Below are 26,839 nucleotides of genomic sequence, written 5' to 3'. Positions count from 1 at the left end.
AACTTAGTGAATAGAGACTGAAAGGACAGTTTGTTTTCTCATAGCCTTGTCTTTTTCTGTAGAAACCTCCTTAGGGAGCATGATTTGTGCAGTTTGTATTCTAGCTCTGACAGAGGTACTTTCAAAGGGGGTAATTTTGCATACAGTTGTTTTCACAAAGAATAGGTTTTTTTGACTAATTTTCAGGGAAACTGTGCCCGTGCAGTGCTCAGGCGTGTGCACACGTGTGTGTGTGCACACACACAGATCATTTCCCCCTTTCTGCAGATTGCTGAGTAGTACAAGTTTTGCCCCAGGCTCCCACATGGTAATGTATCATGATCACACATTACCTGGAATTTTAATTTTTTTCGCCACGCTGCTATGACTGAGGCAGTCATGTCGTGCTGTCAGCTTTTCATCAGGTGTTGCAGCCACAGCACACAGCCCTCAAGGCCCCTCTGACTAAACTGTGGTGATGAGGTCAGAAGCCAAGCAACAGCTCACCATGAACTTGCTGACAATCAGAGCAATGAAACCAATGACCTGGTCTGGTTTTCAGATGCAGGACTATCATCTCTCAAAGCAGATTTCTCCACTGCAAAGATAAAAAACAGCCATGTAAGGAAGAGGGCACTAACACACTTAAACATACCTCTGTGCGTTTCCCCATAGTACCTAATAACAGCCAGCAGCAGCACAGCTGCTTTGCTAAGTCCTGACTATTCTCATTCCTTTGACAAGCTGAGAAAGCAATGCTGAGAGGAACTTCACATCTCTGCTGGCCAAAGGTGCTTTGCTCGGTCCCTTGTGCTGCCCTGCTTCCATCCTGTCCCTTCTGTGGCTTTCTACAACATGGAAATTTCCACACAGCCTTCTCCTACCCCTCCAGCAAGACTGCAAGATGAAGGAGAAGAAAAACTGGCTGCAGCTTTAAATGAACAGAGTGGGGAAGTGTCTGCTGCGGTACATTTAGCTGCATAGGGGGAGGAGCAGCTGTTTTCTTCTTGTTTTGCTCCTAGCCAGAATACTTCCTATAAAACTCTGACCATCTGTGCAGGAGACCTAAAATTCTGTATTCTGAATGCAGAGAGGCAATTATAAGGGCAAGAGTTGGTATAGTACTAGTCTGTGCTCCACTGTATAAAAGCAGGGCATTCACAGGAGTGTGGTGTTTGTCCTCTGCTTAAAGGTTACTGAGTTGGTGACTAACATATCACTGGGACTTTCCTACTTGCTGCTGTTTCCCCAACTCTTAGACATGGGGATATTTGCCATAAACTGAAGAGTTTGAGGTTGGCTGCTTCTCCCCAGCTCAGCCACTGCTGGTTTCACTTGCAGTGAGTCATCCATGCAGAAACAAGAGTTATAACAGGGTGAGAAAGCGCCCGACTGCCTTCTGGGGGTAGATTTTCCATGCCTGGCTCAGGGTTGTAACCAATCCATGGTTCTTGTCTTGCTCTAGAGTTTCTGTGAGAACCAGGTCTGCACTGGCCATGGCTGTCCCTGAAGTTAGTGCTCTTGGCCCTTGGTGAGTGGCCAACAGAGGTCTTGAGGAGCTGGTTCTGGCAGGCTCATGCTGTGCTACGTTCACTAACCAGTGCATGTGTCTCACAGGCTGTGGGCTTGAAGGTTTTGCAGGGCAGGCAGTTCATTGCTGGGTATCTGCTCCCCCACTGCCCAGCTCAGGCACTGCAGAAGCACACAGTATGCTCCTCTGCAACACGAGGGATGCAACAGAACCATCAAGTGCCTTGTTTCCATCACAAGGGCAGGAATTAAGACGCATAGTTTAGCACACGCTACCTATTCCATGGCCTCATCCTGAGCTGTGCTGGGCCCCTGTGACAGACACTGTCGTCCAGAAGCATCAGGGATTCTTCCCACTTCTGGTCAGGCCACCTTTGCTGTTCTTACGACTTGTCATAAAAATCTCCAGCTGTACTCCCTAGTGTGAAGGACCAACACATTCAACTGCTGTCCATATTGTCTCAGTTTTGCATGTTATCTGCCATTGCTTTAGCTTCTTGCAGCTCCTAGCACATCACTTTCCAATTCCTGCACATGCACAGTGTCAGGGTAAGGAGTGTGGAAACTACTTTATGCAGAGCTGGTCACAGAACAGCAACCAGGAGATCCAAGCAGCTTCCTTGTTTGAGCAAGAACCTCACACCACAACCAAAGCCACCGTGGAGCATGGAATCCCCCAGTCCCTACGTTTTGTAGGAACAACCTTCAGACTCCTTCTCTTGTGAGCACTGTAAATGTTTACCAGTGCTGATTTAGATGCAGATATGCTGATGTGACACAATTTCTCCAGTTCCAGTGCTCTAGTGGAGCCAATAACCCCATGTTTTGGCCTTTTTAACCTGAGACAAAACAAGCTCTTGCCTTCTGTCACCTTACAATTAACTCCCACCAGCATCAGAGTAAAGCGATAGCTTCACAAAACTTGGACTGCCCCAAAAAAGTCCTACAAAGCCTTTTGGCTTCTCTATGCAGAATGTATTCTGAATTTTTAGAAACACTGGTTTCTTTGGAGCAACCTGTTTCTGTGAAAATTCTGTTTATATCCAACATTGTTAATATGCCCCAACATATTGCAAGGTGGTTCTCTAACGCTGCCTGTTTGTCCATCCTGCACCCCCATCCTGCCTTTCCTCTTAAAGAGACAGTACATCCCTGCCAGTGACACGAGAAGCCACTAACTGTGTTAGGACTGTACATTCTATGAGTCTGGGATGGAGCCAGCAATGCTGCTGGAGTCCGTGGTCTGCCGTGCAATCATCTCCTGCAGCTCACTGCTTGCCACGTGGAGGCAGCATGCAGTGCGAGCCATCAGCTTTTGATTTGAAAGTGCTTCCACAGTCAGAGGTTGAAAATAACTAGGGTGTTTTTCACATCATTAGAGATGCCAGAAGCTGTCCAAGCACAGTCGATTGCTGTAACCAGCCCCAGGTGTGAGAGGCCTGCTGTAAAAGCTTGTGGCCAGGCAGCACAGGTGGAACATGCTGATTTTTGACATCTGTGGTAAAACAAAGATCCAAGAGGCTCAGGTGAGGTTCTTGCCATAAATAGCTGTATGTCAGCAGCGGAGCTCTGGTCTGTGGTGTATCCCTGGGATTAGAGACCTGGGGACAATTTGATGGATGTTGGCTCTCAACGGGTCAGTTTCTGCTAACCTGTGTCAAAGGAGCAGGGAGTTCTGTCAGCACTGCTGACTCAGGTGAGTGCTGTGGGAATGTATGATGGACTTGCTGACCTTGTGCAGAATTGGCACTCTTTAGAAGTACAAGCACAGAAGGTGTGAGCTGGGGCCAGTCTGAGAACAGCTATGATCGGGGAAGGTGGAGGGGATGGGATGCATCAGCTGAATAGACAAGAAAAGGCTGATGCTTAGTTTGTGAAGCTGCATGAACCCAGCGGTGGGGCAGGGCTATGACAAATATATTGAGGGAGAGTACCGTCTGTGGGCTATCTAAAGGGGTCTAGGCTCTCAGAGGAGGGTTGTGTGGAGGCTGTCTTGGGGACAGCATGCTTTCCTGTGGGCTGAGTGTATACAGTGTAGTGAGGCATCTGGGGAGGTGCTCTGGGCATGTTTTGCATGGTGCAGATAAGGGTGGTGGGTTTGAGCCTGAGCAGAGTTGTAGGTTTCTGTTCCAGCTGGTCAGGGTGAGTTCACAGGCATAGTCATTCCTGTTTCTGTTTATCAGCATGTGTCTGGTGATTTCCTAAGAGAAGATACAAGCCTCTGTGTGAGCAAGACGTACATAGCCAGAGCTCTGTGAAGGTAAGACCTTTTCCTCTGGTAGGATCCAGAGTGATGTCCTCCTACTACAAATTTCATGCCAGATGGGTTCAGACTTGATGTATATTGGGGAAAACAGGAGGCTGAGCCCAGTGTTGGTGACTACAAAGATACAACTGGTAAAGGCAAAAGGGAGGCAGGAGGGCAGGGTGCTTGGGTTGCTGTAGGCGGCACTCACGGTTCCCCAGACCAAAAGCAATGCACTCCTTCCTCCTCTGTGCAGCATCCTGTGTCAGCTCACAGGCTGCCAGCTGGGGGGCTTTGTTGTTTTTCAACCTGCTGCTTTGCTGACTAACACCTCTGCTTTTTGCCTGGCTCATTCATATTTTACCCCATTTCCTGAGCTTTGAGGTGGTTTATTGCTTTCCCTTCTAGTAGAAAACTGTTACTCATGTCTCAGCTGTTCTCCTGCCATTTTTTTACTCATTACTTATCATAATGTATGATTATTTTCTTCCTAAATGTCATCAGCTAGTAAAGTTGGCTTTGACCCTAGAGTTATACCAGACCTGTATCTTTGATGATGCTGAGGATATGGTTTAAATTCCATTGTGATAGGAAGAAAATACAGAGGTAGTACTGTTCGTGTGGGGTTTTTTTCCTCACATCATGAACTTGATAACTGCAAGTGTCACTAGTTCTCCCTTCTAGAGAAAGGAATTGTCAGTTCTGATTGTTATTTCCTCTGTATGTATGTATTCTTGCTCATAAATACATACAGATGTTGACCTTCCAGTCATGGCAAAATTCTTTTGGGTCATCAATAACTTCTTGGTGAATATTGCCACTGCAGGCTGGGCTGAGCTTACAGCTGGATAAAAGTAGTTGCCTCTCATATTGAATCTACATAAGTCTGTGGCAATTGAACTACTCCAGGTGTCCAAGTGCTTTACCTTGGGGGCTGGATTCAGCTGCCCTGAAATGCCATGGAACCTCAAGTATAGAGGAGTCAGTGTCCCCAGAGTAGCTCTAGAGCTGCGTGCTCTCGGAGATGGTCACTGCACACGGAGCCCACTGTTTTGCTTTGTCCCATGTAGGAGGTATGTCTATGTACTAGATTCCAGGTGGCAACATGTATCAGGGCTCCTAGAGATCCTGCATATGTGCCCTACATCATGGCCCTTCCCGGACTGGATATGGTGGATACAGTCCCTCTCAGCTGCTGAGAGAGATCTGGTGGGTCACACTGTGCTGGGCTTCCCAGGACCGAAGAGCTAGGTGTATGTTAAGCATTTGCTCTGCAGGAGCAAGTCTACTTGTTGCTCTTCACATTGCAGTACTTGCAGTTTCATATGTGCACATGCACATATGTATAGGCACAGTGCTAGATGACTGAAGAGAATCAATCATTAAGTTTCAACACATCTGTGCATGATGAGCTATTCCAGACTTCTGACAGGACCTTAATACTTCTTTTGGCTTTATGCTTCACCAGCAGTGAGCACTACAGAAAGGAGACTGTACACATCTAAATTCTGGCTTTCAGTGAAGGATTGGCTATCTTAAAAAGAAATTCCAACTGCCACTGCTGCCTTCTCCTAAGGCTTATTACCTACCTTCAGTCTTACCTGTCTTTCCTTGTTTCTAATTAGTAAACACATCCATGCCCTTGACTGACCCTGGGGAAAACAGATGTTTTGGACCATTCAGGCCAGGGCAGGTGGCTCTTGACCATGCTTGCCAGGTAGCCGCTGGTAACCGGGCTGGCCCATGTGGTGGTTGTGCACTGTTATGCATGTGGAAGATCCTGTTACTCGGCCCAACAGCTGTTCCTCATTGTGTTCGGAGCAGAGCCTCTGTAAGGAAGACCAGCTCTTCCCTCTGCACACTTTGTGGATCACTTACAGTCATGGTGTCGGGCCCAAGCTTCTTGCAAAGGCTTGTCTCAGCTGATGCTTCCTATGTAGTTGTGGAGATTGTCGCTGCTGGGTGCAGTGTGGGATAGCACAAGGTCAAGTAGGCTGAGCAGCTAAGCTGGACACTTCCCAGGTGGCTAGTAACAGCTTTCTCTTGTGAGGGTGTCAGACCAGTGGTGCAGCATTTGCTCCACAGTTACACACAACTCTCCAAGGTGTGCTAGCACTATTATTTGTGCAGAGGAATAAGGGAAGAAGCAGCATGTGTGATCAGTCCAAAGAGTAATAGTCTGGCAGGCAAAAGCCAGACTACTTTTAAAACATGTGATAATATGCATTTGATATTGCAGAGTTAATTTTTAAAACCAGAATACTGGTGGTACCCAAGACCAACTACTTTACAAATTTAAACATATTGTACCTAAATGCTTTTCTCAAACAACTCATTAAAAAAGAAAAATCACTTGTGCTATTTTCTGTATGACTGCTTAGGCTGCAATTATTCTGTATTATTATCTTTTTGTTGTACATTAACTGAGTCCCATGTTAGCTTTTCTGATAGTTTTGGTATAGACCTTCTGGCCTGCTTTATTGCCCAGAATACCCTACTTCCCTTTATAAAAACTCTGGCATGTTAACACTCTTATAATCTCATGGGAACATTCCCTGGCATACCAACACCTCACCTTGTTCCTGCCTATGTATCAGCATAGCAACCAAAGCTGTTCTCTTTTGCTCTGTTTCCCTATGGCTGTGTATTCTTTGCTCCAGACTGCGATCAGCAACCTTTTAAGTCTGGATTTCTCCTTTTCAAACAGATATTACGTATGCTGGAAGCAGTAAGCTTCTTATTTTTCAAATATCAGTACACGAGAGAGACTACTACTGAATATGGAGCTGGGACCTTCTGTCTCGACCATCTTCTGACAATCTCATGCCCTTTTTGGTTTTATGCCCTCTGTGATTGCTGCGTCCTTGCCTACATGAGGGATGGGATTTATTTTGTTCTTTAACTACTATAAAAATGTACTGCACTTAGACAAGCCGTGACTCTCCCATATCGGTAATTTCCCTTATAGCTATCTGAGGAGCCCTGAGGTCTGGGTAAGAGCTGGCCCCTACTGCCTGTGCATCTGCTGTCCCAGGCTGCCTGGCTGGGTTGTGCTGTGCTATGCCAAGTCTTTGCATCTCCTCTGGCTGTGCAGTGGGTGCCTCAGGGGCATTGGGCTCCAGCTCAGCAGATCTCAGGCTGAACAAGAGTCTGCTCACCCTGTACCCAGCTGTTTTGTGCCTATTTCACTGCTGTAGTCTCTCTGGGTTATTCCTGCTCCTTTACCCTCCTATCACCACACTACGCCGTGTGTGCCAAGTCCCCTGCTGCTCTTCTCCCTCTTGTCCAAGGACACAAGGAGCGTGCGCGGGGCTCCTTGCAGACCCTTTTAAGGTACATGAAGGTGGGCTGACCGACACTCCCTTAGTGTCAGCCTTGCAATCTGCAGAACCCTAGCCAAGACACAAGTTGCAGGCATGAGATCAGGGTAGGGGTGAGCCCCCTCCACCTGTGCGGGAGCCAGACTGTCTGTCATCTGAGGATTGGTGCTGTTGCCCTGGTCCCAGGGGCCATTCTGGGGATAAGTGGAAGCAGAGCGCAGAGGTACTTGGCTGTCTCCAATGTGGTACACAGTGTACTATATAGTTAGGCTTAACAATTTAATGCCTTGATGCTGATACCTCCCTATTGCAAGACTAACTCCACCAGCCCCACTATGACCTTTTAAATCTGAGGCTTGTGAGTTTTTATCTGCTCTCCCACCTCTTTCTCACATAAGAGAGCAGAGCAATACAGTAATAAATGTTGTGTGGGTGTTTGGACCCGAATTCATTGCCTCCTCTGTTCACCACATCCTTCTATCTGCACAGTAATACTGATACAGTGGTGACGTCAGCCACCATTTATCACCGTGTATTCCAATACACTACAGCTCTTGGCTGTGCACAAGTAGGTTTTATATTTACTCAGTGCTGAGATCCACCTGCTTTCCAGCTAGTGCACATGCAGTGTCTGCAGTCACAGTGATGATTTAGCCAGTCCAGCCATGGAAGTATTGGATGCCTGAAATGGACAGCTGAAAGGATGGGGCAAGGTAATGTCGATGTTGCCACCAACTTTCCCTGCTGCCAGTTTATTGCTGCTTGATATCTGTGACTTCACTATAAATCTTTCTTATAGTTGATGTGACCCTTTTGCCCCTCCTGTCATTGCAGTTGACCTCTACTGGACAGCTAGAGAATCCTTCTGTTTTCCTGTTGCTTTAGCTTTGTGATTACATGGCAGTGTATATTGATAATGATTTTTTTTCAAGAAGCAGCTTGGTTTTGCATATAACTAGTAGACTGAGAGACTTCCATTCTTTTTTTGTTTGGATGTAGTTATAACATTTATTTTCTCATGGTTGGAAATACCAGATTTTTTTTTTTATTTTTTTTCAATTTTACTTAAACTGAGCTCTTAATTAGGCTTTGTTGTTGGGTTGTTTTGTTTTGATTTTTTTTTTTTTTTTTTTTTTTTTTTTTTTTTTTGTGGAAGTTTAAGTGCATACATTTCCTGGAGACACTTCAAACTCTAAGCTTAGACTGAATCCATCTTTGGCAGCTTATAACACCATATTTCCAGATCCTTAAGAAAAATAATCTTCATAAATGTCTGTGCCTGTATTGGACCTATTTTCTATTCTCTGGTATACTAAAAGCTTGTAGCATCATTTACATGTACACATCTATATGAATGGCTAATCAACTTTATAACTGTGTTCTCACACACTGTTCCCTAGGATACTACATAGTTTGCAGCAGTGGTGCTAAGCAGCTCTACATTGCTTGACATTTTACAAGAATTAAGTAACTGTTTCAACGGTGCATGAAGCTGTCTGAGTGTCCATTTCACAGACAGAGAAATTAAAAGGAGTTGGTAGAAAGGTCTTTTCTAATGCCAGACAGGGAATAAGGTCCTGCCTCTGCTCATTGCCCATGCTGTTCTTCCCTCCAAGTGGACAATCACCAGCAGGGTGCTGACAGATGGAAACAAATGGGAAGAATGTAACAAATAGAGGGATGTAGGAAAGGTGGAGGTCTTAATTATAGACTGGGATTGAGGCTTGCAGAGGGCCTGACTGGAGGAAACTTCAGAACAGGGCTTGCTATACATCTCTAGGAAGCCCTGGGGTTTTCCAACCATCAAAGACTGCAGAGGCACTGCTGCAGAGATGAATCTTTCCCAGCTCTTCTGCACATGCATCCATGTCTCGTCATAACAACCTGGAGCACAGCCAGGAGGTCAGACACACATAGCATTGACACTTTCTACGGTGCTCTCAGAGATAGCAGTCCTTCCCCACAACACTGAGGTAGGAGAACTGTGTAAGAAGTGAAGGAGATAGGTATTGGGCTAATCTGTGGGCACTGGCAAGGTTAAGAGTTGGGACAGCGGTGTCCCAAGTGAGGAAGTATTGTCTCCTTGATTCACCAGTGTTAGCAGATCCTACTGCTTTTCTGTCTTATTTTTGCCACTGTGCTCTTACTCAGGAAGCTTCCTTCTAGATTACAACCTTATATGTTAACCTCTCTCCAGTGTGTAATGGCAGCCCCTGATATATCCATAAGACATCTTCCCAATGAGCTACTTGGGCTTGTTGCTTTGACTTTTTCCTGTTCAGTCTTTTCTGTCCCATTGGATTGATGGTACTATTCACTGAGCAGAGGAAGAAAAATTGGGAAGGCACTTTGAAGAAACCACAGTCCAGTAGCTAAAAGCAGCAAAGACTTGCCTTGTACTGCTCTGTCCATTTAAGCAGGGATGGGGGTAAAATGAGGGAGCTACAGAAATATCAGAACATAAAACACCGGGGGCACTACCAGTTGGATTCTGAAACAAGCAGTTGGTCTGCGGAAGTCTGAGGGCCCAAACCTTCCTCCTGCTGAAGAAGTGGCAGCAAAATTCCTTTCTTGGCCTTACAGGATGGCTGAGACTGGAGTGTGACAGTCATAAAGCAAAGTGATGCTGAGAGGGGCTTCTGCAGCAGGGCACAGTACTAGATGACACTGGTTTGTCCCACAGTCCAGAGCATGTGCTGGGTTAGAGTCAGCATGAAGGCTTGAGGGAGAACAGCAGCAGCACTGGGGACTCTTCTCTTGGGGTGGGAATGGGCCTGTTTGGGCAAGTTATTGGCATGCTAAGATGGGGGATCCCTGAATATTTGGACCCCGGCAACAATAGGTTCTACGTATTTTGCAGGGAGAAGAATGATTTTAAAAGGCAGTGGACGTATCATGTCTCTACAGATAGTGGCCTCTAGGATCCAGTGGCTGGTTCATTTGGCACAGCTCTTCTATTAAACATGCTGCAAGGAACAGGGTCTTCAGTGCTAGGAAGTTGCAAGCAGACTCTTCATCAGGAGACTGCCCATCTTGAGGGCATCTGTTTTCATGGTGCACCCAGTCTTAGCATGAAGTCAGGTGGGTAGGTTTCAGATGGCAGGATAACAGGGTGCCTTCCTCAAAGGAATAAGAATTAGGAGAAGAGCAGTGGAAAGATGAGTGGGAACACAAGGTGGGGTTAGACAGTGGGCTGTGTCTTAGTAATCAGGGACTGCACCACCAGAAGTAGTGGTAATAACAATAGTTATTATACAGGGAAAACTCAGAGAACTGTGACTAGAGGGGTCAAGAAGAGGTGTTTCATCAAGGAAATGTATGATACTGAAAGAAGGGCTAGAGTGTGAGGAAAGAGTTTCTGGCCTGCCGCTCACAGCAAGTGAGGGAGACTAGCGGGGTACCTGGGGCTCCTTGCTGAGCTGGAGCAGATGCTTCGTATGCAGGATATGTCTGGCAGGAAAGGAGGGGCAGCAGCAGCATGGCTGCTCCCACCGCAGGGCTGAGGTGCTGCAGCCATGAGGTGTTTGTGGCACCTCCTGAGTGAGCCTTGCTGATCTCATCTGGACACTGTGGTGCCTTGAGAGCAAGTATCTGAGTTCACGTGGGGCTGCAGGGGCTTTTTGGTGGCTGCTAAAATTATTTTGCTTTCATTATTTGAGTAAACCTGGGAAATTTTTCAACACCACAAATGTTCCCCAAGTGGGAGAGGCCTCAGTGGCATTCTCTCTGCTGAGTGACTGTCTCAGGGTTGGCTGATGGTGGGGAGGAGGCACAGGCTTCCCAGGGCCTGGGTCCTGCACCTGGGTTGGGGCAGCCCCCAGTATCAATACAGGCTGGGGGATGAAGGGATTGAGAGCAGCCCTGTTGAGAAGGACTTGGGGGTACTGGTGGATGAAAAGCTGGACAATGAGCTGACAATGTGCACTCGTAGCCCAGAAAGCCAAACATATCCTGGGACACATCAAGACAAGTGTGTCCAGCAGGTCAAGGGAGGGGATTCTCCCCTCTACTCTGTTCTGGTGAGACCCCACCTGCAGTGCTGGGTCCAGCTCTGGAGCTCTCGGTACAGGAAAGACATGGAGCTGTTGGAGCAGGCCCAGAGGAGGCCACAAAAATGATCAGAGGGATGGAAGACCTCTCCCATGAGGACAGACTGAAAGAATCAGGGTTGTTCAGCCTGGAGAACGGGTCTCTGGGGAGACCTTGTTGTGGCCTTTCAATACTTAAAGGGGGATTATAAGAAAGATGGGGACAGAATGGGTAGGGCCTGTTGTGGTAGGACTGGGGGCAATGGTTTTAAACTAAAAGAATATAGATTCAGATAAGATATAAGGAAGAAATTTTTAATGATGAGGGTGGTGAAACACTGGAACAGGTTGTGCAGAGAGGTGGTAGATGACCCATCCCTGGAGGTTGGGTGGGACTCTGAGCAACTTGATCTAGTTGAAGATGTCCCTGCCTGTGGCAGGGTGGTTGGACTAGGTGTCCTTTTAAAGGTACCTTCCAACCCAAATGATCCTATGATTCTATGACCCACACCAGGCCCTGCCAGGAGCTACAGGTATCTTCTGGTGGCTGCAGCTTGCTGCCCAGTCTTCACCCATATTACTTTCACAGGTGCCTCTCTGCAATTTTTGCAGAGCTCTGGGGCTCTGCAGAGACAGTGCTGTGTGTCCAGTCACCAACAATGTTGCTGCTCTGTGGCATGATGTGTGGGCTGTCCCTGCTTTCTCTGCATCCTTGCAACTTGCTACCAAGAGAAGTATGTTCAAAAATAATAGAGGTTGCTTCTCAAAAGTCTTGTCCGCAGGCAGCCTAGCCCATTTTAGAATAGCTTGAGAAAACAACGCTGAAATCTGTACTAGGTATCAACGGCCAGTGCTCTGCAAGGAGCTCATTTTAAGTCTTTCTGTGGACATCTGTGCGTTTCTGTAAATGTTAAATGCTGCAAAAACACAGCCTTAATGTCTTATATGACTTGAGGGCCTGGTCTTGTAGCAGGACCTATGAGCTGGGCAGTCAATTGTATGTGATGCTGGTTCCTCATTTTGTTGTAAACCTCCTTCCATCCTCTTCTCGGGAGACTCCTGCAAGTTCTCTTCACCAAACTGCTCTAGGACAGCCTTCCCCTAAAGTGAGTGCGGTACATCATTCTCTTCTGTACTGCATGGGAGGCTGTATTTTTTTGGTCTGGGCTGCCTTCCTAGAGTCCCCCTTCCCAGATATTCCATGCTTATTTAACCATGGGCAGGACAAATCAATGAGTTCTCACAAACCTTGCTTGTACAGACCCACAGTGACATTCTGACTCTATTTGACTAATTCACTGTACAGATGTTTAAGCCACAGCAATGTCACTTCTTCTAGTTGCAAGCCACTTCTAGCTGCAGGAAACTGATGAAGAAAAAACAGGTTAGCACTTAACCCAAGTGCCTTCCTGTTGCATTGATAGATCAAGACTGCAGTCACTTTGCTGCTTTCTCTGCGCATATGCTGCTGGCAAGGAGCAGAGACTTCACTGACCTGGTTTATGGCTGATTGGCAGGGCTGTTTGTCATCCCCTCCTTAGCCCGTGAGTAGATACACGCAGGAGAGCTCAGATGTCTTGCCATGTTATGCACTTTACTTTTAGACATTTAAATGAAAGCAAGATTAATTCCACCTTAACCTTCAACATCTGAGTAGATGGCTGAGCTGAACTTTTAATTGGTTGGTTGGTTGTTTTTAAGTTTGTGGTTTGTTTGTTTGTTTGTTTGTTTTTTCCCTCAGGACGTTCAGTCAGAACCAACATGAGGAACAAACTGTGGCTCCAGATTATTTCCTTCTTCCTTCTGTTTCAGTACAGTAAGTTCTAAAATACCTCTTCCGGGCTGTACACTCACAGGATTTATCTTGGTAGCTGTTGACACAGGCACTGCTGAGGTGTGCATGGCAGAAGGTTGCTGTGGGACAACAAGCACAAGATAGGCTACCAGGGGAGTGGGTTCCATGGAATAATGAATTATGGAGGAGGCTCCAGAGACAGTGGAGGACAGACACAAGGTGCACAGCTGAGCAGAGCTCAGCCAGGCTACATACCACTCCAGGAAGCGCCAGTGGGGACAGTGCGGAGGTAGTGCCAGCCTTGTATTGAAATGCCTCCTGTTGATATTAGAGTAGGATTCCCTGCCCCCATCCTCCCCTCCCTGCTCCCCCCTCTCAAACAAACAAACAAACAAAAAAAAACCCACCACAACAAAACACCTTTGCCATAGGAAAGGCTCCAGTGGCCAAGACCAGGATATCCCCAGGGTTTATGGATGCGGTTGGCAGGCCAGCCAGGGACAATGGAGTGAACTTCTGGTCTGAGCCCCTTTGCTCAGGACTGCAGCGTGCAGACAGTCGCTCTGCCTTTCTTGCTGGTTCCTACCCGCTATGCAAGCTTCAGCTGACTCAGAGCTGACTTTCTGAACAGGTCAGCTGGACAGAAAAAGGCAGTGACAAAAGCGTCTGCAGGGAACAGGTGCAAGTTTAGCATTTTACGTGCTGCTTCTAAGCAGAGCATTGGACCTGCTCCAAACCTAAATTAGCAGAAAAGATGAATTCAGAGTTATATCTTCCTGCCATATAGGACCATTGTGATGTCTGGTCTGAATTTTGTGTAACACTAAGCCACAGAATTACCCTGTATTAATTTCAGTTTGGACCAAACTAGATCTTACCATTAAAAGTATTTTATTTTTTTGTTTCTGAAGCTGCCAAAGATGAACAATTCATCCTAGATCTAACTGGGTTTAGGACTCTTAATTATTCCCTCCCCAAATAAAAAGCTGTCCTCTTCTTATTTTTGTTAACAGATTCTTGCCCAAATATACACTTGCAGTTTACCAGCTACCTAGAAATAATAGTCCATTTGACTGATTAACATAAAAACATAAAAGAATGCTAATTAGCAATGCTTATTAGGTTATTAATAGTTGCTGCCCTCTCAAAAGGAATGCACGGATTTTATAACTGTGTATTTTTTAGATGTGTAAAGTTAGGCTAAGGGAGAAAAAGTGTGTTGTTCAGGACTGGAATAAGTGGTGCTTGCACTAAGGCCTTCAGAAGAGCCTACTGAGGGCTCAAAACAAAAAGTTAAAACTTAATGAAAGTTTTAGAACAAAATTCTGAAGTCAGTCTGACATTCTGAAAAGTCAAAATGAAACAAAGTGACGACCACATAGTTTGCATCACTTACAGTTTAATAAAGCATATGTACGCCCTTGGGGCCAATCTGCCACAAGCATCCCCAACATTCTTCTGTCACCATCCTGACTCTCTGAGGGGGGTCTTGTACACAAATCTGAGTGCTGCTCAGAGCTCCTGTAGGGAGAGCATTGTGTACTCTGATGCAACAGGATTAGGAAGAAACTTTTCCCACTGACTTCATTCATCATAAAAGTTGGACTTTGTTTTCCTTTGAACTTACTCTGGCCTAGAATTAGGCTGCACCTTCCACTGGACACGCCTGCTATGCATTGTGACTAAATGCAGACACAACTTGTCAGGACTGTCATTTGATCTAAAGGGTGGAACAGATATTTTTGGTCCATCAATGTACACATTGCATGCATTCCATGTTGATTATTCTCCGCATACAGTGTTCTCTAACTGTAAAATTGAGCGTTGTGGTGGTTGAGCTTATCACATGGGCCTGCTTTCATCTTATGCAAACAATTCTTCTGAACACAAAGCATGTTCAACAAAGGGAAGGTAGGAAGCAAAGTGTGCAGCTTCTCTAAGCAGGCAAGCAGCAGAATGACAAAGGGAGGTGAACTCACAACATGGTTAGCATCAGAGGATTTGGGTGCCTGATGGCTGTGAAGTAACATGTTCCCATCAGGCTGGGGGCAGCCCTGATGGTAGTAGAGGACCCATGCCTGACTCAAGCATGGATGGAACAACCTTGATCTTCCCTTAGAGGATGACAATTATATTCCCATCAAAAAGGGATGATCCTATACATGTAAGAGTTGAATAGTCACTGTGGTAGGCATGGTTTGCACCAGCATGGCATGCTGTATCTCCTACAGGCCTTTCTTCCCTCAGTTATTCCTAGTGTAGTAGCAGTAGGTCTTGTCAGCCCAAGATGCTGTCAGGAAAAGACTCACCAATGCAGATATTTCTCCCTGTACTGCCATCTTCCCTGCCTTAAGTTATCTCCAGAGTGACAACTTTAGTGTGTTATGCAGAGAACAGTAGTGCTTTTCTACAGCACGCATTGGATACTGATACATGAGCAGAGCTCCTGCAAAACAATTAGAAGAGCATAAATCCTGCTTTGTGACCACTTTCAAACTGACTGATTTTCTTAATGACCAGTGTAAATTCTACAATTGCCTCTCAAGTTCTCTTTAGAACTCTGTTTCAGTGATTAATAAATTGTGCCTATCATTTTAGTACCAGAATGATTTATGGAAATTATAGTGACTACAAATTTGCAATTATTTTTTTTTGCCAAAATTCCATGACAAGAATGTTCCCAGCCTCTGGAGCTGAACACAAAAAGTGTAGATGCTGCAGATATAAAGCTGTAGAAAATAGTAAGCAGAGGGAATGGTAAAGAAAGAGTTACTAAAATGGCACTTTTTTGTAAATGTACAAACTGCCACATAGATGTCATAAAATGAAAACTAGACTAGTAAAGAACAGTACTCAATTTAGGAAGTGGTATCATTAAAATGTTTGAATATGCTACAGTTTCTGATTGGGTAATCATGCCTCTTGTGTGCTACTTAAGCTAGGATTCTTGCAGAAATAATACATGACTCTGTTGTAGTGACTATATAAAAGGGGACAGAGATAAGTTTGAAAATTCAGTCACCATTTGGACATTTCCTGATATTTGGGCATGCCATTTGTTGCCGCAGCTTTTAAAATAGATTTTTGTTTGACGCTTATCTTGCTGTCAATGACTTGCCTCCCTGCAGAGATGGAACACATCTTAAGCTCCAAGACTGGAGACTTTTGAGGAGGCTGGCACAGAGTGGTCTGGTCCCTTCAGATTTAGTGGGAGCACTGAGGACTGTGTGTGTTGATATGAGTTCTGCTTGCTTCATCATGGAAGTTGATATTGTGTTTTTTCTTTCCAAACCTACAGCTACATGTTGTGAAAACATCACCTGTTTTGTGGACTATGTACAGACCCTGTCCTGTATCCTGAGAAATGACTTGGGTGCCAGTTCATATAACCTCACTGCAACATGGTATGTCTCAGTCAGATAAGCAAAGTGCAGTCAGCAGGAACTTCTAATATGATCATAGCACAGTGGTGTCCTTCTGTTCTCTTTGTAAGGCAGAATTCTTGTTTTTGCTGCCATGATGGTTTTTGTTTGGTACTTCATGCTCCAGTTATCAGCTGGCTTCTCCCCTACCAAAGGATCCCTGGTTCCTGTGTCCACTGACAGCTCTGCTCGCCTCTGACTGCTACAATGGCTTGGCATTGTTTTCCACCCTGCCCTGGAAATACCTTAACCTTTGCTGCTGTTAACAATGTACTTTCACTCATGTGTGCTGTCAAGGCTCATGCAGCTTGTCCAAGCCCTGTATGGCTGCTCTTCTGCCCCAGCAATTAAGTGGGTGCAGTCCTGGGCTGCGCAGTCCTGGTGAGCACCTTTCCTTTCCACAGAGATTTCAGCATCACTTTCCTACTTCTTTCAAAGATGCTAAACTAAGCAAACAGAAGGAAAAAAAATATATTCAGTGAAAGTTCAAAGATAAATTTCTATTTGAACATGTTGCCTTTTTTTTTTTTTTTAATCATTAATCTCTATGCCTGGTGGTTCAGCAACATATTAGTCCAACTAGATCATGTGGTTGATGTGGACTTGTTTGTTTTAGGGTTCTTGAGGATGATACAGAAAATACTGTGGCTGCCTGCAGTCTCCTTCAGTTGTCCAGGAACACCAGTCACACACAGTACATGTGCACTGTGGACATGAGTGGACTCCTAGCAGATGTCAAAGTCCAGGTGAATGTTACAGAGACGGCTGATAGGCAGCACGTGATTTCCAAAGGCTTTTATATGGCAGAGAACAGTAAGTACAGAAATGGTGGATTTGATAAATACTGTCTGACCTTATGTCTATCTGCTAGGATAGTCTGGGCAAGGAGTGATCGTGGCAGCCAGTGGTGGGTGGCTCTGGTGTACACTCGCCTACACAGAGCACTGTGCTTTATTGTTGCTATTGTAAACTACAGAAACATTTATGCTTGAGGCTGAGCTTAGAGCTGGCTTGGCCCCAGCCTTTTCACAATGAAATTCCTTTTCCCCATGAAGTAGTAGGTGATAAATTTCCACCTTAGACCAGTCTCATACCTAGACTATGCAAGTTTTTGTTCTTGGCTAGAATCTAAAGGGCAGGAGGAATTGCTTTAATTGCAAATGCCATGAACGTCCTCACAAGAGTTCCAGGAGGCTCTTGCAGTAGACACTTGAACCAACATGACATTATTGTGGGTGGAACAAGGTGTCCCAGACACAGTGGTGGAGGTAGCACTTCCCCTTTCTGGGGCAATTCCTAACCATCTCTTCCTAACCAGGAAGAATGAGTGCAATCATATAGTTGACTTGTTGGAATGCTGGTGTGTTGTGAGTTGTGCAGCAAACTGAAGAAAAGGGGTGGTTAGCCAGGCAGACAGTTACCATGCTGGCATATGAAAAAGGATTCTCCTACTTCAATTCTTCTGAAATTAAACTTTACATGAGAACTATCATCTTTTTGAGAAATGCCATAGCATTTCAGGAATGCCCTGTGCCCCCACTGACAGACTATAGATTGAGTAGTGGTGCTTTGCGTGTCTCCAGGATGTCCCCATACAGAGACATCATAGCTCAGTGATGGACCCATCAGATTAGTGCTGGAGTTTGTGTATTACTGCTTTTCCTGCATATGAAAACACCCTGCAGGGTATACAAAAGCTTGCCTTTTAGGCACTTGTGACACACAGATTTGCACTGGGTTTATGCAATGTCCATTATCCTCAGCTTTTCCTCGTGTCTTTGTTACACTGAGGGGCATTTCTCTAACTGTGCAAGTGACCATGACTACACAGAGTCCTCCTGTGTCATGAGAACAAGGTGCTCTACTCTACATCTCCCAGGAGGTAGCCCCTTGTGCTATCTTCTCCTGCTCCTTAGGTGATGAGGAGGTTCAGAGACAGGCAGAATTCATATTCAGAGAAATGTGGGCCTGACTTCACTATGCTGGCTGAAGTGTGAGGTTCTGTGCATGGCTCAGGACTGCTCAGCCTGACAGGCAGAAATGTTGTGGATGTTGTCCAGTGTAGGAGGGCCCACCCTTTCCAGGGCAGTTTTGCTACCTACTCACTCTGCATTGCTGATACCATGCTGGGCCACCTTTTGTCTGCAGTAATGTTATAAAGGGTAACACCATCCTGTCTTCCAGTCAAACCACAGCCTCCATTCAATCTGACCGCTCTGTTCTCAGAGGGTTACAATATTTCTTGGGAAACCATCTACCAGAACTCTCCTTTCTACTTTTTAAATGAGGAACTGGAATATCAGCTGCGTTATAAGAGAAGGACTGACACCTGGGAGGTAAGTGAGATGTCCGTTTACTATCAAGTAGGATGTAGCAGCAAAAAGAGGAGGCCAGCACAATCAGGACAGGAACACTGGTGTTGAAGAAGGGTTTTCATGGTTTAGAAAAGATGTCTCTGCTTGCCTGAACTGAAAAGGGGCAAAACTGAAAAAATAATTGAGAAGCAGAAGCTGTTTGAGAAGTACTAGATCCTATGGGGAAGGCTAATAGTTAATTTACTTCTCATGCTGTCCTGCATGGAAGGATCCCCCAGGGCCCCATGCAGCTGCTGACCAGCCAGAGCACAGCTTTGCAGAAACATCATGAAGGCAGAGGAGATTACTTTGCAGGTCTCCTCACTGTATAGCAGTGAGGGTAAGGTGGGAGCAGTCACTCCATCCCTGAGTGTTTGTTGTTTCATGGTGCACAGACTCAGAAGACTAAAGCTGTCCATGAAGATAAACGGACGCTGATGATCCTGCCATGGGAACTCCAGGCAAACACTGAGTATCAGTTCCAAGTGAGAGCCAGACCCCGAGAAGACACTAGCTACCATGGATTTTGGAGTGAATGGAGTCCTCTGCTGACATTGAAAACCAGCCCTGCCGGTACATACTACCAGCTCTCCTTGCACTTCCAGTTGATCCAACGTAAAATCTAATTAATTAGAACAAATTTGAAATAGTCTAGTAAAGACAGGCATGTTTGGCTTGCTTACTAAGTACATGAACCCCAGGCCTGGGCTGACATGTGCTGTCTGTATTGACCTCACTGTGTTGCAAAGCCCACCTTACATCATGGTCCATGGGAGGAGAGTTTGGTGGGGTTGGCTGTAAGTTTGAGTGCCCCAGGAGGAGTGCAGCCTCTAGCTTCCCTTCCAGTGTTGAATGTCCAGGGTCCTGCTTGCAGCTTTCAGAAATGGAGGAGATCTAGTAGAGGTGCCTCCAGTACTGGAGCTTAGTATTGTCTTCTGCTGAGGGGATAGGGGACCCCGCTCTCAGGGCAAAGTTCTGCGTCTGGACTCCAACGTTTTGTCATGCTGGGCATGGGTGTTTCATTTGGTAGCCACCACTCCCACTCCACAGGGAGTGCACAGTACCCTATGCACAGAGTATGCTGGTGCTTGTCATGGTGGAACAGAGGCTGTAAAAACAGGGAGTCTGTTCAAATAAAGCAGGGTAGAATGACTGTGGTCAATGTCAGCAGCATGTGCTGAACTTCCCTGTTCTCACTGATCTGCAGCTTAAACTGAAGTATTACATGGTGCTGTAGTAGCAGAGTCAGGCTCCAGTTGCTAATGGTTATCCGAGTTCTGGGTCTCAAAGGTTCTCCTTCCCATCACAGGCAGAGAGCAGCCAACAAGCACTCATCTAGTCAACACCTTTTCTTCACTTGTCTCTGGCCAGCTACACTCTTTTCACTTCATGGATCGTCTGTTGACGTGTCAGCAACACCAAAGGTCTTTGTAGCAGGGAGCTGTCCTGCCCCAAGCATGTTGCCTGTCAGTCTGTGGTGCTGCTGATGCACTGCTCCTTTCATTGATGCACTCTTCTTTGAGTATCCTCATCCAGACCTCATGTCTGGAGTGCTAGACCCCAGGTGACAGCCCCAGTGTCCCTAAGAGAAAGTCTGGGGTAGAAACTGAGGGTGTCTCCTCACCATCTTCTGTTTGTTAACCAGGGTAGAAATACAAGGTGAGCCTGAATGACTCTGTCTCTTTCTCCAGCAGTGACACAGACAGTAGGCATGGGATGGCTGCTGCTGTTCGGTGTTATCGTGGCAATCACTGCCTCAATCACAACCTTTCTGGCCAAACAGCGGAGGTAAGAAAGTTTCATGAAGGTGGAGTAAATGCTTCTATTCTGTCTTTCTAAAGATGGGGTGTTGACGTGCAGTCGTCTTTTATCTTGTATATCCATGCACTGACACAGCTATGGGCCTGTGAGAGCCAGCAAAGTATGGTCTCCAGCCGGTGTACTGTCCTCAGTGTCTTGCTTTTCTCTGGGGCTCTGCTGCCATTTCAGCTGGCTGGGACAAGACAACGGCATGTGGGGACTGAGCAGGGGCCACTCAGCCTCCTAGGCTGTTTTCTTGGTCCTGTCTGTGCTCTATAGCTGCCAGATGGCAGCAGTAGCCAGGGCTGGCCTGCCCCTTTCCAAAGCTGATGTAGGCTCCTCAACACTGGCTGGGGACCTCCCTCCTTTTTGGAGGTCACATGCTCTTGCAGAGGGATGGGGTGCACACTGCCACCAAGGAGGGCAGTGGGCTGGTGCAGCAACAGGGCTGGCACAGCCAACAGCCACAGAAGAAGTGCATAGGACAGAGTTCTGGCCTGCAGGTGCAGACCATGGGTCAGCCCAGCCTGAGGGGAAAATGCATTTCCAGCACTTGGTGTTTTTCCAGGAAGGAGAAAATTAGAAACTCTAATGAATGCATTAATATTGTGTGCACAAGCCCTAAGGGCTGAGGCCCCACATGCTGTGAGGCTCACCAGAAAGGCCATTAGATGGCTCTGACAGCACAAGACATCTTTGGATCCTCAGTCACTTCCTAACTTGTGAGGCCAGGCAGGTGATTTCAGCTGCTTGAATTGGATCTGGAGATGCCTTGCTTTGCAGCTGTGATGTGTACTTAAACCCAAAGACTTTCTCTTTTCTCTTCCAGTTTATTGAAGAACTTGGCTTGCATCCCAGACCCTGCTCCCTTTTTCAAACCTCTTTACCTGGTGCATAATGGAGATTTCAAGGTATAAATGGGCTACACAAGCAAGTGAAGCACATGACAAAATTGACCTAAAAGGCCTATCATGCTGTCCTGGGCAAGGAGTTCTCATTAGAGCAGTGGGAGGGGGAATTTATCTCAAGGAAATTCCAAACAGCTCCAGATATAAGGACTAGAGCTCTCTGGTGTCTATTCTGTGCACAAAGGCCTTTATGTCACATCTGTGCTGCTTATCCCCCGTAGGTGCTGTCTCAGTAAGTGAGCTGAGCTTTTAGGTGATCTGTGAAGCCTGGGAACCTGAAGGAAGTGGACAAAGGGGGTACTGGGACAGTAACTGTGATTTTTCCAAAGCTCCAGTCCCATGCTGTCATCAAGGCCATGGAGCAGACTTCACTGTAGATTCAGATCTCCCACTCCAACCTCTGCAGTGACACAAGCTCAACATTATGTTCTCTCTGAAGAGTCACTCAGAGTCAGTAGCTGTGCATATCATCCTGGAAAGCTGGCTAGAGCTTTGGTGGCAAATAACTGCTGTGTGATAGTACAGTGCAGCTGTCTCCCTATGAAGGAAGTGTCTTTGAGTAACTTTGACTAGCCCTCCCAAATTCTCTTCTCATTTAACACCAGCTGAACTTGCTCATGTAACAAAATGGTTTGTGAAGACTGCAGAGTTTTCTGGAGTTCTCAGGATACAAAAGTAAAAGAACATTGAACATCCATAAATAATGTTTGTATTAAGATGAAGAACAACTCACAATGCCATTATCAAATTGTAAAAGTGCTGGCATGTGGGTGCAGACATCACTACCTCTTTGTGAACAAGTTCCTGCTGCTGACAGCATTGATTAGAGAGACTTCAGTGTCTGCTTTTTGTTTCTGCTTTTTCTTTGACCCTCTGGGAGATGGACACCAGCTGGGCACTTATGATCTTCATGTACTTTCCCACTGCTGTATGGTTGATGTTTGCAATTAGGTTAAGCAAGTAGTCTTGGATGGGCGCCATTCAAGCTGAAGCCTGCAGTGACTGTCTCGCTTCCTTCCTGCCTTCCTCTTTCAGCCCTACTGTGGCTTCCTATATCTGCACGGGGTGGGGTAATTGCATCCTCTTGTGAGGCAGGTGGCACGGGTTGCTCATAGGAAAAGGAACCAGGACAAGGTAGACTCTGTGGGAATTCCTGAGAGTCACAGGCTGACACTCACAGTGGAAGTGAAAGCACCCTGCATGCTAAGAGCCATGCTTCTCTTGAGGTGAATCCATGGGGTTCTCTGTTCTGTGAGAATTACATTCTTGCTGGTTTCTAGTTAGGCTGTTCAGCGCTGCTAGGAAGGGAATGAGCCTCAGTTGCTAAAGCTGAGTTACCTAATAAATTTGCAGATTAACGCGGAAGTTGCCCACACAGCCACAATGCAAGATGAACAGGCAGAGGGTGTCAAGAGGATGTGGTGACATCATTAATATGTGAACAGTCTCATCATTTTCAGCTGACAAGAAATCAACGGATGTAGAGCTCATTCAGCTGCATCCTGTCTGCATCCTAGCAAGTGGTTAGGTTATGCCTGTGAATAATGATCAGAAAATTACAATAGTAATGCTCTGCAGACAACAGTCCTGGATTGGGTAGGAAGCAGTGAAAATGTTAAAGGAAAAGCTAAGACATAAAAGGAGAAAGGAAAGCAGAGGAACACTGTTTATTCTTGTGTGTGCTCAATTCTAAGAAAGGGATTTCCTACTGCTTCTTCAAATAGCTTTTTGCACCGTAGGTGCCTTTCTGTCCATTACAGCTTTAGTAATAAGCTCTTCGTAGCTTAGGTTAAAAAGAAATTAAAGTAGACTCGGTGCTTCCTCCTCTATTGAAGATTTTTCCATGCCCTGTGTCAGAGGGTAATAAGCTGTGTCAAGCTTTTCTCTTCCTAAATATTTTGCTCATGTCTAGTTATGCTGAGCACAGTTTGGGACAGCAGGCTGATATGCTTAAGGCAGTCTGACAGCTGTGGCAATACCCAGCTTTCATGCAGCACTCTGTCAGAAGCCTTCACAGTATTTATGAAGTTCAGTGGTGTTACCTATTTTCTATGTAGCAGAAAGTGGTGCACTTAGAAGAGCCTTGATGCATCTCATCCATTAGATGAGTGTCAGAGAGAGGGCAGAACCAAGTCTTGAGTCTGTGTTGTGCCCAGTTTCTGGACTGCAGAATTCTCTAGTAGGACTTACCTGCATTCAATAGTGGCACATGCCTAAAGTTTGCTGTGATCTGAGCATCTGAGTCAGTGACTTCAAAAAGAACAGAATCTTCTACTTTGTTCTTAGATCAGAGAAACACAGAGGTGCCTTTAGTCCCAGATGTGACAATGCAAGGGAATTGTGATCTAGAGATAATGCATGGCACAGGGTAGAATGTAATACTAATGGTGATACAGGAAGGGCAAGATTCAGTGTGTGGTACTCTCTAATCACCTTGAGTAAGAATTATCTGCAGCAGGCACTAGCTACAGCTCTTTGAGGTCCCCATCCCTTGCTTACCCCTGCTTCCTTCTTGTCACTGTGAGAGAAGAGGCTGGTCTGGGGAATGGTTGCATAACAGAAGGTTGGGAGAAGCCTTGCCCTGACCCCTTTTCCAGGGAACTGAGGTGGGAGGAAGTGACAGAGCAGCGCTACGTGTGTGTTGTGTGCAGATGCAGCACACAGGGAGAAGCTGTCCATCTTTCCTGAAAGAAGCAGTGCCCAAGACAAGAGGGCAGGGAAGACTTGCTCGCTTGGGTTGTGACCTCTGGCTGATGCACAAAGTAATGCTGCTATGGGCAGTGGCATTCTCTGCAGCATAGAGGAAACTGCAAAGCCATGCAAACCTCTCAGAGCTAATTATTTTCAATTACTCAAGTCAGTTCTCTCATAGCTACCTGTGTCTGCTAATAACAACATTTCATACCCTGCTATTTTGGAGGAGTCAATGATTTTTAGAGTTTGACTTTGCCTCTAAAAGTATAAGAACTTTGGTCATTTCTGTGGAACCTCAAACCTGATGATACTAACCACTCTCTTTCCTTCTCTCCCGGTATGTCTTTTTATGCAGAAGTGGGTTGGTGTATCTCATACAAAAATGACCCTCGATTTCTTTGAATGGGGAGTAGTCCTTCCAGAAGTCCTAGAAGTTTACACCATGCATCCTTCCAACAACACCTCACGGGAGGAGCTGTGTGAGCTGAGAAAAGATCTGCCTTGCAAGCCCTGTGTGTCTTGCCTGACTGCTCCAGGTCAGGATAGCCAGTCCCTACTGTCTAGTGTGAACAGTAGCAGTGGGACTCAGGACCAGTCTTACGGGCATTTGTCCATTGATACTGTGACTGTGGCCGATGAATTTACACCTTGTAACTGCCAGTGCAACTGTAATCGTATGTACAGGGGACATGAGCATACCAGTGAGGAAGATGATAGTGCTGGAGAAACTGGTTACCCCAAGGTTAACATTGATGATGAAGATAGAAAGATATCCAGTGACTTGCACCTGGCTGTCCTGAGCACACAGGACAAAATACTTGCTTCAGGCTCTGTGTCCACAGACCACCCGAGGAATACAAGCGTCCCAGCCCACCAGCAAGTAGAAAGGGCTTTGGAAGGAGGGATGGGGAGCATCCTAGAAGCCCTTTCCTTGCAGCCTAACGAGTGGGATTTGGAAAATCCAGGTTCTCTACCTTCTCCTGATGGTGAAAGTGTTTCCTGCAGTGAAGGCTCCTATGACTTCTTCCCTCACATTGCAAGGCCTGGTGATAGTTACCCTATGATCTGTGTAGATTTGGACACTGTTGACAGTGGTTTTGTGGACTCTGACTGTGGGAGTCCAGTTGACTCTGAATTTCAGCAAAGCGGTCAGGCCAGCTGTGGGCCCATCCCTCTTGAGCGAGAGGGGGAGGACTTTCCACGGAGCTACGTCAAGCAGTGGGTCTCCTGTCGCTCTGACAGCCCTGTCAACGGGGGACAGACAAACTAAGGACTTGTTGTTGCCTTGCAGAGTGCAAGGCCTTTTGCATACTATTCCAGGAGCAATGTGTGAGCAAAATTCAGGAGAGAAACAAAGTTTGCTTTGTGTAAACTCTGTTGCATACAGTGGAAAACTGTTAGGTCCATAGAAATATATGCTTATTTCTATTGCCACTTATCCTATTAATGTTTCAAACTTGATGTGATTGATTTTTTTTTCCTTTTTTTTTAAGAATCCTATGTCAAACTCTCTTATAATAGCAGAAAAATCAATTGTACCTTGAAAATTACCCTTTAGCTTATGTAGATGTGCAAATTTTTTTGACAGTAACATACAAAGTACAAAACTTTAAATTATTTTCCCTGGTAGTCTCACATGACTTGAGAGTTTGGATGTACATGGAATCTTAGAAGCATAACCCCAAGCAAGCATGTTTGTTACATTAAAGTTCCCCTACCCTTTCCAAACAACATAGGTGGTGTTACTTCTCTACTAATATCTTTGGTTCTTTAAAACCAGCTGTAATAGTTTGTTAATTATGGAGGGTCTCATCCCTGTCCATGGAGTATGATCAGAAGCAATTCTCCTGTAATCATCACAGAACTGTGTGTCCAGGAGACCAAACACAACTCAGGTTTCAGAAAGACTTTGCCTTTTCAGGTGGAGTCTGCAAATGAGAAGTCTTCAAAACACATATAATTCCAGACAAACTCTTGCTACCAGGGCATTCTACTGAATCAGCATCTCTCCCAGCATTTTCCAAGCACATTAACTGAAACACTGAGCAGCCTTTAGAACTATGCAGAAATTTCAGAAATATTGTTCTACCTGGATGTGCTTGTGACTCCATCTTCTGCCTTGGACCTGGTCTGCTGCAGTTAACAGGTCAGTAGCACAAAGTTTGAGCATTTTCTGCTAGCTAATAAAGCCAACCAAACTTCTATTTGCACTGTAACTGTGAATATGTTTTGCTCTGATACTCCTGTTTCTCTGTTTTGTTTAGGATAATTGCCTTAAAAAGTTACTGTAATACTGATATTGAATGTGAAGACCTAGATCTTATGTAGGCATAAGTGCTACTAACCCATGGGCTTCCCAGAGGAGCTTATATTGAGGGAACATTTGTGGTGAATGAAGTATGTTTCCAGTGCAGTAATAACCTGTTGTTAATGTGATACCAATAAACTCTGCCCTGTTCCCCATATCTTACCCAAGACTTTAGCCAATCTCAGAGCTCCCAAAACAAGAGGGAGCATTGTAATGAAGAGAAGGTGTTTCTTTCACAGATGAGTGCTGGGAAGAGTTTATCTATGCATCCCTATCACTGATTTGATTCTGCTGTGTTGATTTTGAACCTACAGGGCTTAGCCTTGCCCATGTTGTTATTACCTCAGTATACCCCTAGCTCAGGGGCTTCCTGGGCACTGCTCCAACATACTAGGATTTCTTTGTTCCTTCCCTCCTTTTTCTCTGTTTTTCTTGTCCTCTTCTGTAATAAGTCAT

The 26,839-nt window shown here is 45.7% G+C and overlaps 1 protein-coding gene across 4 annotated transcripts; it reads left to right on the top strand.

The window, feature by feature from the left end:
* Positions 1 to 1,642: 1,642 nt before the first annotated feature.
* On the top strand, positions 1,643 to 26,279 carry IL21R (interleukin 21 receptor). Of its 4 annotated transcripts, none has more exons than XM_009963029.3 (9): positions 1,643 to 3,769; positions 12,844 to 12,918; positions 16,196 to 16,301; positions 16,936 to 17,132; positions 18,504 to 18,655; positions 19,069 to 19,246; positions 20,365 to 20,461; positions 21,303 to 21,384; positions 24,431 to 26,279. In XM_009963029.3, exons 2-9 carry the CDS (start codon positions 12,864 to 12,866, stop codon positions 25,343 to 25,345), a joined length of 1,782 nt encoding a protein of 593 aa, XP_009961331.2. In that variant the 5' UTR covers positions 1,643 to 3,769; positions 12,844 to 12,863; the 3' UTR covers positions 25,346 to 26,279. The 4 variants fall into 4 exon arrangements, with proteins under 4 accessions (XP_009961331.2, XP_032843476.1, XP_032843475.1 ...); XM_032987585.2 differs by lacking the exon at positions 1,643 to 3,769 and adding an exon at positions 7,725 to 7,787 and having other exon boundaries at positions 20,368 to 20,461; XM_032987584.2 differs by lacking the exon at positions 1,643 to 3,769 and adding an exon at positions 7,725 to 7,787.
* Positions 26,280 to 26,839: the final 560 nt, after the last annotated feature.

This window comes from Tyto alba, unplaced genomic scaffold (genome assembly GCF_018691265.1).
Source record: "Tyto alba isolate M040663 unplaced genomic scaffold, T.alba_DEE_v4.0 Super-Scaffold_28, whole genome shotgun sequence".
NCBI lineage: Eukaryota > Metazoa > Chordata > Aves > Strigiformes > Tytonidae > Tyto > Tyto alba.
Note: the sequence above shows the minus strand (reverse complement) of the source record. Positions and strands in the feature narration are given on the sequence as shown.